Here is a 13666-nt window from a genome sequence, read left to right as displayed (position 1 = left end):
GATGAGTCGACGTTGCGAGTTTTCGATAAAAAGGCGCTGCGGAAGATTTATGGTCCTTTTCGCTGCAATACACTTATGCCAACAAATTTTCCAGTCATCATAGCACTTGGAAAAATTCTCCGTCGTGATGGCCATCACGCCTTCTTCATTAGGTCACTGATGAATGAGCAAATCAAAAGTGAAAACGATGCTCATTCTCTTTTTTGACTTCAAAGGCATCATCCACCAGGAATTTGTTCCTCCTGGACAAACCTTCAACACCAAGTTTGTCGTAGAAGTCCTCAAGAGACTCAAACGAAAGATTGGAAGTTGCACCACGACAACGCCCCGGCTCACACCGGCTTTCTTGTGAACAGATACTTAATCAAGGCCGGCATACCAAAGCTTCCGCAGACGCTCTTTTTTTGGTTCCGCCGGACATTTTTTGTTTACTTGCCTGAAAAGGCCGATGAATGGCAAAATGCTCACATTACGACAGATTCTATTCCGTAGAATGCTTTCCGTGACTCCTTCAATGCTTGGAAATCGCGCTGGCTGCGCTACATCGATGCAGAAGGAGTCCATTTTGTCTAAAAAGTTTTAAAGAATTGTAACGATTGGTTTAATAAATTTTTTTTAATCGACTCAGACCTATTACTTTCCGGACAAACCCTGTATGTTGGTGGTGCTATCTAATGATAACACTACACGAAAGATTTGAATTAAAATATTGCGACTAATGTGCAAATTTCAAAGTTGGGTTCAAAAATGTTTCATCACATTTTTTTGTCATTTTAAAAAATGGTGATAGTTTGACCCCTACACGGCGTGACTACAACACAAAAAATCCTAGCAATCCAAAGTTAGCTAGAAACAGCCTCTAACAAAAAATTGGCCATGCTACAATACAGTTAAACACGCGTCGTTTCACACAACAGTAAATTGTAGCTTCCTCCGCAACACACTCCCTCACCAACTTCAAAAATCCCACTGTGAGACGACCTTATTCGAGGCATCACCCCGGCTCTAACCAACAGGTTGCAACGCACTTGCAACGCAGCAAAGCAAAAAAAAAAAAAAAAAAACAAAAAAAAAAAAAAAAAAAAAAAAGCAAAAACAAAACTAGCAACAACAACTGAAGATAACACTTTAACCGTGTCGTTGTAGACAAACAACATCAACAAGACGCCCATCCGCCTCGCATTGCAGCGATCAATGTTTTGCCTGATTAATGAAGTGTAAATAACGATCGAGCCGATGACTAACTAACGGTGCGATGCAATCGTGTGGGCGCTGGGAAACAAGGTGAGCTGGCAGTTGGTATTTGTACGCCATTATTGATGGTTTTGCCGTTGACTTTTGTGTCGATTTCAACACCAGCTTTTTTTTCGCACACATATTTTTTATTTATTTCATTAATATTTTTTATTTTTTTATTTTAGTTTTCATGTTTTGTTTTTTGTTGACTTGCTGCGCACACGATTTGCCATTGGCTGTTCGTTTCATTGCTCACGCGAGCGAAATGTTTTTGTTGTCCGGCGATTTGTTTGTTGCTTGCATTATTATCATGTCAACGGTTTGTTTATTTACTCGCGTTGTCTTGTAGGTGATTCGATTTCAGCCAAGTGTTGCAGCCGCGATGTTCACATGCCGATTTCGTTGGTAGAAAAAAAGCTAATTGCCGTTTTTACGCATCGCTTGTGGCAGACGCAGGTAATACTCTGTGTCATATCCGTGTGGGTGCGTGCCTTTCTTTGCGCTTTTGCAATTCCACTCACAAGGTTTGCAATTTCTCTTTGTTTTCTTATTCAATTGTTGGGTATGTGTTTTCACCTGTTGTTTTTGTTTTGAGTTTAATACAATACGCCTTTGCTTTAGTTTGTTTAATGAGTTGTGAGAAAATTCCTAGATTGCTAGTAGGTCGATGAGTGCATGTGCCTATTCGCTGCTGAGTGACCTATTTTCAATCGTTTAATACACATGCGCAGAGGTGTCTGCGCTGGATCCATTTATTTAAAGGTGAGTAACTTTTTTCATTCGAATAGACGCGCAATGTTATTTTTTTAGGCTCACAATTACATATTTCCACAGAAAAAAGCCTAAGCGTGCGATATCACACGATATTGGTGGTCAATCAAGTCTTTTCGTGTTGAAATGCCAAACAGTAGTGAACAATAATAACATTTCAGCTTGAAACAACTGAAGAACTGAAAACATGAAGAAAGTACTACTACTTGGATCACTCCTTATAATTTTTTTCCATTTATTTCATCTTGAGTGAATGAATGAATGCATAATAACTCTAGAATGTATTGTCTAAATTGAGTTGGAACATTAAAGCGTTTTCCCACAACTTCAAGGCTACTGCACGAATCGTTTTGAATTTTCGACATTATTTTTCCTTTAGGCGCTCAATTGTTGATCTGACAGGGCGATTATGACGACCGTAAATTGGGCGTAGAGGCCTTAAAGTTGAGGCCATTGACTCTGAATTTCGGAAATAAATTAAAAAAATTTCGACTCGTTGTTGAATCGTATATCTTTCCATGACGAAGTTGCAAACTTTACTGAAGAGAAAGGTCAAAAAAGCGGGGAAAAATCTGGCGTCTTTTGCTGTCCCTATCAGTGTATTTTTGTAGCGTCTCTATTGAAAACCCCGTTGCTTTAGTGCCTTCTATGTAAGAGCACGGAATGTTACTATATAGGAAACTCGGCTTTTGTTTGTAAGTATGAGATAATATATACTAACACTATATGATCAGAAGAAGTGTCCAATATTTTATAAGATTTATTTTACATGAATGTGTGTTGAAATTTTTAATTATTTGGCTTGAGTTTCAAAACAAACAACTCAAATTTACTTCGCCGTTTTATAAGCACCGACAACAGGCAATTATCGTATAAATTTTCTTCTTTCAATAAACTTAATTATCAATACTCATTAGGGATTTTAATTCACTACACAATATTCAAACAAAGAGTTCGGCAACGCGAAGCGACTCTTTGCTAATTTGTCTGTCTTCGATGCGATTCAATGCCGCTTTATTCGACTACACAAAAGACTTAAGCAACGAACCCGACTTGACACCAGAGGCGTCAGTTGCCACAAAAGTGTAGTTGTGCATAAAGCGGCACAGCGATTACAATGTGTAAACAACAACAACAAGAAAGCGCCAAATTTTACGCAAATGCCGCTACGATTTGCAAACAAAAACAGCAACAAAAACAATAATAACATATGAAAAAGCAATCAAATTGCCGAAATTGCTCAAATAAACACAACAACAACAAAAAGTATATTCAAATACGTTGAAGTGAACGTGTGTGAACTCGCTTGATGACGCTGTGTTATAACCGCATTCTCATCCGGCAGCAACAACAAATTGCGCGCCGTGGCATGGCAGCAACATTGAGCCGCAGCATAAAAATGGGTAAATAGATTCTACGCCATAAAAATAATAACAACAACAATGTAAAAATATTCTACAAACGTTGGCGCAGCATAGCTGGGTGGATTTGCAATTTTCAGGCGTGAGCCAGCTCAGTAATGGCGACCGGCATAAAGGCTGTTTGCCTTGTGGTTCGCATTGTTGTTTTTGTTTCTGCGCTTTGTTGCCGCGACGCAGCCACAATAAACAAAATATGCGCAGCCGGAATTTCCGCCGCAAGTTGCGTTGCGGCATTGTTGGCGTTCTTCTGGGTCTTCAAAGCGCCCAGCTTTGCTTGCGCTATAGTTATATGATTCTGCCGATTTTCATCTCCAGTGTTATTCTTTCCATTTTGTTCGCATTTGCTTTGCTCCGGCATTTTTACGCTGATTTTTATCTGCGGCGTTGCAACAAATTTGCAAATAATAAAATGCAATGAATGCGACTGACGCTATTCACGTTTATGTGAGGCCAGATTTTTGGGAGGCTGATACATATCGTCTGCTAAATGTTTTTGTTGCTATTAAAGAAATTTTTTTCAATTGCGGTAGTTCTCCCTGTAACATAAAGGAATAGTTTCATAGCCAAGTTTCGTAGATCGTTTTGGAAAGGTTTTAAATGCAATTTAATTTCTTGATAATAAAATAATGAATTGATCTATTAATGCATCTAATATCCCATTTCACAATAAAACTGCAAGAACTCAGGACATTGATAGGCATAGATATTTCTGGCAACTGTGAAGTAGGTGAACTAGTTAGAACAGACATTGACCTGCAATTAGACTCCGGGAAAGAGGGAATTTACATTTGTCTTAAGTGAAAAAAATGTTTTAAATTTAGCTGAGTCTCGGTGCAGTCAATCCCTCTCCAGCTCAACAAGCAGGTATGCATACATGGCATGAATTGCAAAAAGGGCTCTGAAAGTTTACTAACATGGCACTATCTAATTTGATTGAATTGTTTAATTGACAATTGTTGAAAAAGGGTAAGGCTGAGCTCAGGCTACTACCGGGGTCACAGCTATCGCACAGTGGATGGATTATACTGCGATACAGGACCACATCGAAGACCCGACGATAAGCATAAAAGGTTCTAACATAATAGAGCAGGTAATAGAGCTTATATAACGGCACTCTGCTGCTCAACAGAAGACATGTGAATGCGGGAAAGCCAATGACAGCAATGAAAGGCGACAGTTAATGAATGATCATCAGAGTGACCACATATGTATATGTTTTATAACTATATCGATTGACAGTACTCGGGTCCACAACCTAAAGAGATGACTATGTAAATCACGGTGAAGTTGTAACTCATTAAATATGAGTCATTGGAGTTTTTTGAATGTCATATTATGTTACATAAAATATTTAAGAAAATTCTAATCTTATTAGCTTTATTATTTATGGTAATGTCAGAAAGAATATTACGATGCGCTAAATAACGAGGTGAGATTATCATTTTTTTTAAATAATTTTTTTCATAAGCATTGAGTTTAAATAATTTACCTTTCATGAGTTTGGGCTTCATACAAAAAATATTTGTTTTAAAATAAAAATTGGAATGTATAAAGCTTTTGCGAAAACCTCGCGTGCTTGAGCAAAATCTTGAATATTTTCGAAAAATCAGTAAAATATTATTTAGCAATCACTGCTTTATGGCAGTATTATGTGTATAAAATTTACATTATTATTTTTTATTGCTTAACGCCGAAAATGAATTCATTCAAGTACTTATCTGCACGTTGCGAAATAAATATTTCCCTTCAACGCGATTTCTTTATGCAATCCACACACTTTTCCCACAAATTAAAATTTTCCTCGGCGCAAGTTTCCCAAAATAACTTAATTTATTCACGCTTTTGCATAATTGAGCATATTTGCATAAAGCACTTAGCTTCTTTTCTTCATAATTATTAGTTGCGTTGATTAAATTAATGTTTGGCCAGAGTTTCCACCGAAAATTCATAAAAATTCCATAAAATCGGAGAGTGTTCAAGAAGTTGTGAGGAGCTTTAGCTAACCACTTAAACAAGTTGTAGGTGAAACAAAAATAGCCTCACGCGCATAAACACATGCACGGGCAATGGCAATTTTTTACTGTTGCAGCGTAATGATTGTGTTAAGTTTTCTGTGTCGCCAAGAGCGCCACACCAACCGCATTTGCCGCTTGCCTATCATTAAGCACAATTTTAAGTTCATAATCTTTTATTGCCGCGGTTTTGGTGAGCATTTATTTGCTGGCGGCGCGGCGACGGCGACCTCTGCTTAAACTGCGCATTATTTTCTGTCTGTTGGCATTGCGGGGTCTCATGTTGCAAGCAATAATTGTCGGCAATGGCGGCGAATGCCGTAACCGCCGCGCGCCAGCATCACTGCCAGCTTTTGCTGCCGATAGTGGCGGTGACGGTGGCTGTTGGCTGCTGTTGATTGGCAGATTGTGGTTTTGCAACTGTGGCACGTGGTTTTGCGATCTTACCGCCGCCAAGCAGTTCACCTACACACAAACAAAGTGACGCGTATGTGTGTGCGTGCACTGCTACGATGCACAGAGTTCAAGGCCGCTACGGCCCATTCACAATTCCCAAAATTTCATATTGGATTGAAAGCTGGCTGCTCTCGTTAGTTGCTGAAGGCGACACAAAAGACTTAAGTAACAAACTCGATGCTATTTGCTTTGCGTATTTTTTAAAGCGGTGTCGTTTAATTGGTATTAAGTTTAATTAGGCCACTCAAACAACACCGAAGTGTTCAAAATGGTTCAGTTTAGGCAGATAAACGGTTAGTTAGATGTGTAATTAAAAAGAGAAATATGAAATATGGATGTAATCTAGTATTATTAGTATACTGATATAGATTCAGTTAGCTCTTAGTAATATTGAGGTGAACGAAAAAAAAAAAAAAAACAACTGAAGTCAAAGAAATTGATATTGTACTCAGTAACAACTCAGTCAGTTACTTTTTTAACAAAAATGGTTCAATAAGAAACCCCAAATTTTTATTACGAAAATATTTTTTTAATTTTTTTTTTATATTTTTTTATTTTTATTTTACGATTTTTCTAAAAAGTATAAAAATATGTAGTTTGGATCTTCTGTCGTAAACGAGAAGCTTTAATTTAAATTTTCATTCGTTAAATTTACCGAATAATATCAATAACAATAATCAAACACTGACGATTTGTATAATATGTGTAAGCACTTACTTTTTCAAAAAAGTAATAAATTTCAGCTTAAAATTAAAATAAGCAAAACGTAGTAAAAAATAGTAAGTAATTGCGAATAATCAGGAGTTAAACGAGTAAGAGATTATTTGAGTAATGTGAGTCTTAGCAAACAAAATACATGGCACTAAATCATAGGCAAATATAGAATTGCATATTCGAGTATATACGTATCTATATAAGAGTTTTTATTTGGCTTTTGAGGAGATTAGTGGAAAAATGTGTTTGGAATTTGTTTACAAAACATGAATATATCGGATTAGCGAATATAACGCCTAACGCGCAAATAGCTGCTTCATCATATTACATTATATTCCGATTTAGTCAAGGTATCTATAAAATCGCATATGTGAGAAATGTTCTATGGATCATGCTGAACAAATTTGCCTAACAGACTATGGGTCAAACCCCGTTTCGAACCATCGATTTTTAAGGAGAAGTTGAAAATCTGAATAATCGCTTGTAAAGGGGATACGCGGTATAGTTGACCGATTTGGACAAATAATTAATTAAATGAAAATTCGCATTAAATTTCATTCGAATATCTCAACAACTAACGAAAAAGTTTTTATAATCTCTAAAAAACTTCGCCTTAAAATCATACTCTCGAAACTATTTTTAGACAACAATATTTCTCGCATATGAAATTTTTCTGTTTTTTGGCCCCTCAACCAGCTCTAATCTACATATTGGAATTCCGCAACTAGCTTCCTTCAAGATGATAAAAAAAAGCTAGAGATGAGCCGTTATTTTGGAATAAAATAGAGTATTGTGTTTTCTTGTTGCTTTTGTGATAGCGGCATAATCACTATTCAAACTTTTTTTAAAAGACTGCTAATTTGACGGAAGCTCGGCGTCAGTTTATAGTAAAATTGAATATCTCATAAATCTGTTAAAAGTAATGTCTGCAGAAACAAATTTAAATGTTGCATGATGTGAAGGATCTTGGATAGGGACGAATTTCTATTACCGCTTAACGCCTTTTAATTTCTCTCTATGCTACTCTCTATGACTGCGGAAACTAAATATTTCCAAGAAATGATAATGGCTGAGAATATGCTGTCACTAAAAAGACAAAAACTGCAACTTCGAAAAATATATAGAAATACGAGAGGGGAAAGAATTTAAAGCATTTTGTTTTAATTATATGAAAAACCTGTCATAATGACACAAATTTTATATTTTTTGTACATCCTTATACCAAATGTTCACAAAGGTTTGCAACATTTGTTGAATGGGCGCTCCATTGCATAATAGTATACCATCTCTCTTCTTCTTTTACTCATTTTACAGGTTTATGATTTACGCCATATTACCATTGGTGCCGGCGAAAATAGTCTTTTAGTTGCAACATGTTTGCTGCTTTTTTCACAAAGAAGAGATAAAACGAAATTTACTGCAGGAGTCGAAGGCCATGCCATAAAATGCTGGTGAAAAGTGTATCGAGGATTGGAAAAATATTCAGTATTCATATTAACAATCAATTATGCTAGAAAAAACTGATACAAGAAAGTCCGGACCAGGATTCGATGGATTTATTAAACAGCATTTTCAGCATCTGACCATAATTTTTCTATAAATAAATTATCATTCAGAACAAAAAAATTGTATTTTTCCATGAGCGCGGAAAAGTGAATTCATATGTGTTGTAATAACACCCAGTCCTCAAATTCAAATTCTCAAATTCTACAGCTGTGTAGCAATTAGTTTCTGAAATTTGGCCTTCTGAGGGATGCTAGGCTTGGCACTTAAACAAATTCTTTAAAAAACATTGATAACTGTTGTTAACACCAAAAAGTGGTTTGAGGAATCATGCTATAAAAAAAGTTGAGTAAATCGGAATTGTTTTTGTTAAATTTCGTAAAGCCAAAAGGTCAACTAAGAACACGTCCGAAAGAGGTAGAAGTAAGAAAAATATTCAAAATCATTTGGGATGACTAGGGTTTATGAATATAAGGAAAGCAATAAAGCCAGGCACATATTCAACATCTCCTATATTTTCAAGTTTCCAGTCGATTTTAGCTGTTCTCAGATTTCAAAAGCGGCAATGAAGAAATAGCTACAGAGTTTATGGCCATTTTGAAACCTAAAAAACGATCGTATTATGGAAAACTAGAAATTCCAAGCTCTGTGGATTTTATGCTGAAAATTAAATTTTAATATTACTTTTTTTTTTTAACAAAACGAACATTTCAGCCAGCCTATGATCAGAACCAATATCAAATACGACTAAAAGATCTCAAATAGTGCGCATGCGCTCAAGAGCACTTACGCAATTTCGATACATGACCATAAATGTTATCTAAACAAATAAATTTTATGGTTGGATTGTAGTAAAATGCAGAATTTTATGACTTAAATGAATTTGCTGCTTCAAATGCTTTGAGGTATACACATTCACCACGAATTGGTTGCAGATTTATTTTAAATGAACATATGTACTATATGTCCATATTTGTGCAATTAAGTTCAACGAAAGACGAGATGTGATGGTATGTGATTGGACAGCAGAAAATAAGATCACGCAGACGCTGCAAGGTTTCTAATGTGCCATAAAGCAATAATCAGACAATTTCTGTATGAGTATGTGTAAGCACATGTACACGCATAACTGTGCAGCGTCAGTTTGTTCGCGATGGTACATTGCCAACAGCTATGAATAACGCAACAATTAGAATGCACGGTGGCGAGCAAGTGCAAGCGCAACGCTGTGTGTTTGTCGGCAAACGGGTCTGGCTGCTTGATCAGCTGCTTGATGCGCCAACAAGTGTGAGCGTGTGTATGCATGTTAGTGTCATAAATGTTTACAGTTGTTTAACTGTTGCTGCTGCTGGCGTTCGTTGCTTTGTTTGCTGCTTCATTTGCCAAACTTTGCTTTTTGTTTTAAGCGGGTTTTTCGCTCGCAAGCGCATTGAGGATATGCTCATTTCTATTTCTTATTTTATTGTTAGTAGGTTTGTTTTTGCTGCTGCATTTGTTGCAGCATACAGTCGCCAACAGAGTGGCGTCGTAACCTTTCAAAATTTTCAATTCGCTGCAAATTTTTTAATAACAACAATAACAACTACAAGGCGGTGTTGAAGGCGACAAAGTCACAAACTTGCAGAGCTGGTTTTGTCGCTTTGACGGGTTAAGCATTGCTATTTACAACTGTTACTGCTATTTAATGCCTGTTAAGCATCAAATATTGTTGTTGTTAGTGCTAACAGTGCACCGCCAAATTATGTGGAATTGGGAGGAATTAAGAAAGTTGTTTCCACATATTTTCCTTATGATATTAATTTCTTTCGAGCAGTGCTAGCGAGGGAGAATTTACCTTCTTAGGCAAATGACAAATTCTGCGCCTCTTCCAAATCTAGTTTTATCATATACCTAATTACAGTTTTCATCTACATTCTGTTAAGGCAAATATAAATTGAAAGATGAAAATAATTCAATTTAATTTTTTTTATGTCTTGGATTTAAGCAGATTTTGATGGTTTAGAGTGCTCAGATTGAGAATTCATTCATGAAACTATTGAATGTGTTCTTGTTTTTTTCATTCTTGCCTATCTTATACTTTGATCAATTATAAGCTTCTAAGAAGTAAATTTATTTTTCCGGTCTTTTTCGTCATTTTACCGAAATTATACGAAAGCAAGAAAATAAGATTATATTGTTACCTTAAGCAGTAATCCATGCCAAATTTCGTGAAGATACCACGTCAAATGTGAAAGTTTTCCATACAAGAACTTCATTGCGATCGTTCAGTTTGTATGGCAGGTATATGCTATCGTCAACCGATCTGAACAATTTCTTCGGATATTACATTGTTGCTTTAGAAAATAGCCTGTGCCAAGTTTTGTGAAAATACATTGTGAAATGTGAAAGTTTTCCATACAAGAACTTCATTCCGATCTCTCAGATTGTATGGCAGCTATATGTTATAGTGGTCCGATATTGGCAATTCCGACAAATGAGCTGCTTGTTGTAGAGAAAATGACGCAAAATTTCAAAACGATATCTTAAAAACTGAGGGACTAGTTCGTATGTATACAGACAGAGAGACATTTATATGTATATGTATACACTTTATAGGGTCTTATAGTTTTAATATATCAAGCGTGGAGATACAATATTTAGACGAGCTGTCTAAAACATGTACTCTCTTACTCAATGAAAATTTCTTTTTGATTTCGAAAGTCATGGAGTTTCTACCAGTGGAAGTCGTGTTTGAAATATCTACGTCAAAGTTATGTTTTCAAAATGAACCCTGGGATGTGATAAGTGATAAAATTAAGCTTGATTAGCAAAGTTTTGACTATTCCAGAAAATGAAGCTTCGAGAAGTTTAGTGTCGCTAGCCGATAACTTCCTTGGCAAATATAAAGCACCCAATAATGAAGAAATTAAGTAAAGTATGACTACAAACTTATTGACTTTACGAGCAAGTACGGGAATCATTATAAATTATCTCCGCAACCATCTGAAAAGATGTGCGGATAAGCGAAGATCTATGGTAAGGAACATTAGAGCTGCACCACTAAGAACTAAAAGTTATGAACGAACTGTATCATAGTTGATGAGATCGGTACATGATGGCAGATTACGTTTTGTTCTTTTAAAAAAAATATAAACTAGAAAACTATAAAATACATGCTCATAAGAGGCGTTTTAATGAAATAAAGCAAATATTTTACCTCTCTGTTTACAATTTGTCTCAAGTTTTGTATTCCTAACTAAATTTCGTGTACAGAATCGTTGCGAATATAGGAAAAGTCTTAGGGCGACTCAGTTTTAACAAAAAACATAAAGACAGTCGCGAAATCGATGAAGACATGCCTTATTTTGAACGCTCTTCAACCTCTTCATTTGATGAAAATATTAAAAAAATGAAATTCGTTAAGATCTCACGCCACAATACAAAGATTTTGTTGGATTTTCGGTATAAAACCCGTTCTTGCTTGACTCATCAGGATAAAACTGAATTTTCTTCAAAAAGAAAGCGTAAACGGGTCTCTTTTGACAGGTTTGATCGTGCGACTTCCGATCCCTTATTCCTGGAGAGCATTATACTCGTAACCGTCAATGCGACATGCGTTTGTGATCTTGACATCGACATAAGACAAAGAATGGAGGGGAAAAAACAAGCCGATATAAAAGAAACACACCGAGGCCGTTCAAAAATGTAAGATATGCTAATTTTTTTTTTTTGTTTTTGAGTTTTCGGAGGAGCAGACGGTCAATAAGGAGTTCTAGTTGATCGTATTTTGAGGGGTGTGTGAGAACTTCCATCAGAACGGCCGGAATTGTGGAATAAAAATTGATGGATTTTACACGATGATAATGCATCATACCATCGAGCCGCGATTGTGACCGAATTTAAAGCCACAAATGAAATGAACCCCGTGGAACATGTTTTCAGTCGATCGAAGTTCGCTGAAGGTCGTTCAAAAAGGGTTTATGAAAATAAGTGTATTACATCTGAAGGTGATTACTTTTTTATCACCTATTATATATGTTATTTTGTCTCATGTCCTCAGATTTTTCTAATGTAAGATAGAAAAAATAATTTCGAAATAAAATGCAGAAAATTTTACAATTTTTTTAACACATCTTGCAAAATAAATGTCAGCTTAAATGATATCGATTCCTCGATATGTTTGACAGTATACGCGTAAATGCTTTTTAAATTATATAAAATCTAATTAAGTTAGTGATACCAACTTTATTATTAAACTAGTGTGCAAGAAAATGAAGCTTAAATATTTCTAAGAGCTGGTTACCACTCTATGATAATACGAAGTATCGGGCGTCAAACTCTTAGCAATTACAAACGTTTAATATTTTTCTACAAATATTTTGAGCAGTTAGTGTAGCAGTTAAAACTTAAGGTACACAGAGGTCACAGTGCATAAATATATTTTGTGGCTTACTATAAATATATATCTAACAGTGTATGTAATGATAAAGGTCGCCTTGGACTCACCTTTAAAAGGTCGCATTTCTGTCACTGCTGGCTTGATGTATGCCGCTGGTGTTATTATTGTTGTTTGTTATTGTTTTGAATCTTCTTGCACTCGATTTCTTTGATTTAGTTAAAGTTACACTCTTTCTCGGTGTGATATTTTTCTAAAGTTATTTTTCCTTATATAAGTATGGCTATATGTAGCTATGAAAATGTGTGTGTGTGTGTGTGTTGGTCGTGCGCTAATCTTTGCTGTTGCCGTTATTGCGCTGTGAATTTGATATAATCACAGAATAAGGCACAAGTTGCCTTTTCATTTTCACTCAGCAAATGTTCAATGCAAAAGCAAAAGCGAAAACAACTAAATAAATAATAATAACAGCAACAACAACAAATCGGCGAAAGACAAAAACAAAAATAAATCGTATAAAAAAATTTAAGGGAAAACCGCCAAGTTAAACAGATTATTTGTTAGGTGCAAAGCGCCTGCGCGGCGAGTGTGGCACGTTTGCCTCACATTGTCTGCCGCTGTGGCTCATTTCATGTTCGGTACTCGAATAAATGTTTATGTATGTTGTACACTTATTTTGTTGGTTTTTATGTTTTTAGCGTTCTCATTGGTTTTTATTATGATTTTTATTAGCTTTTTTTGCCACTTTTAGCCTTTTGCTATTTGAAAGCTTGTTTCATGCCACTTCGCTACTTTGTTAACTATTAAAGTTGGTTATATTCTTGACGCCCTTAATTACGTTGTAATGTAAATATGAAGGAGTAGTTTTTATTTGCTTGGTTGTTTTAATTGTTTAAGTTAATATTATGTATAGAGTTTTCTCTTCATAAAAAGTTGGTGTTATTATGTTATTTCTAGCCGCCACTAAGGCTAATATGAAATAATTAGTTACAGTTTAATAGCATTACTGAAATGTCCATATTTTTCACGTGGTTTCAAAAATAAAACTTACTTTAATGTTCTTGCTAATGAGAAAATATATTTATTTGAATATGTTTTATTGTTGAAACTTTTATACAGTGTAATAAAAAAAAAAAAAGAAAATCAGTAGTTGAAAATGCAGTACTTAAGAAAGTTAA

The 13666-nt window shown here is 35.5% G+C and overlaps 1 protein-coding gene across 4 annotated transcripts in view; it reads right to left on the bottom strand.

Annotated features, from left to right (window-relative positions):
- Positions 1 to 13666, bottom strand: part of LOC108976532 (probable serine/threonine-protein kinase nek3) — a 56749-nt gene that overhangs the window by 40809 nt on the left and 2274 nt on the right. The window contains exon 2 of one of the 4 annotated variants that reach the window (XM_018945711.1): positions 12599 to 12846. In XM_018945711.1, coding sequence (XP_018801256.1) covers positions 12599 to 12614 — 16 coding nt within the window. In that variant the 5' untranslated portion in view covers positions 12615 to 12846. The remainder of the gene's footprint in view (positions 1 to 12598; positions 12847 to 13666) is intronic. The other 3 variants (XM_018945710.1, XM_018945712.1, XM_018945714.1) reach the window with 3 other exon arrangements.

This window comes from Bactrocera latifrons, unplaced genomic scaffold (assembly GCF_001853355.1).
Source record: "Bactrocera latifrons isolate USDA-ARS-PBARC rearing strain unplaced genomic scaffold, ASM185335v1 scaffold_77, whole genome shotgun sequence".
Taxonomy (NCBI): Eukaryota; Metazoa; Arthropoda; class Insecta; order Diptera; family Tephritidae; genus Bactrocera; species Bactrocera latifrons.
This window is presented reverse-complemented; position numbering and strand designations above follow the sequence as displayed.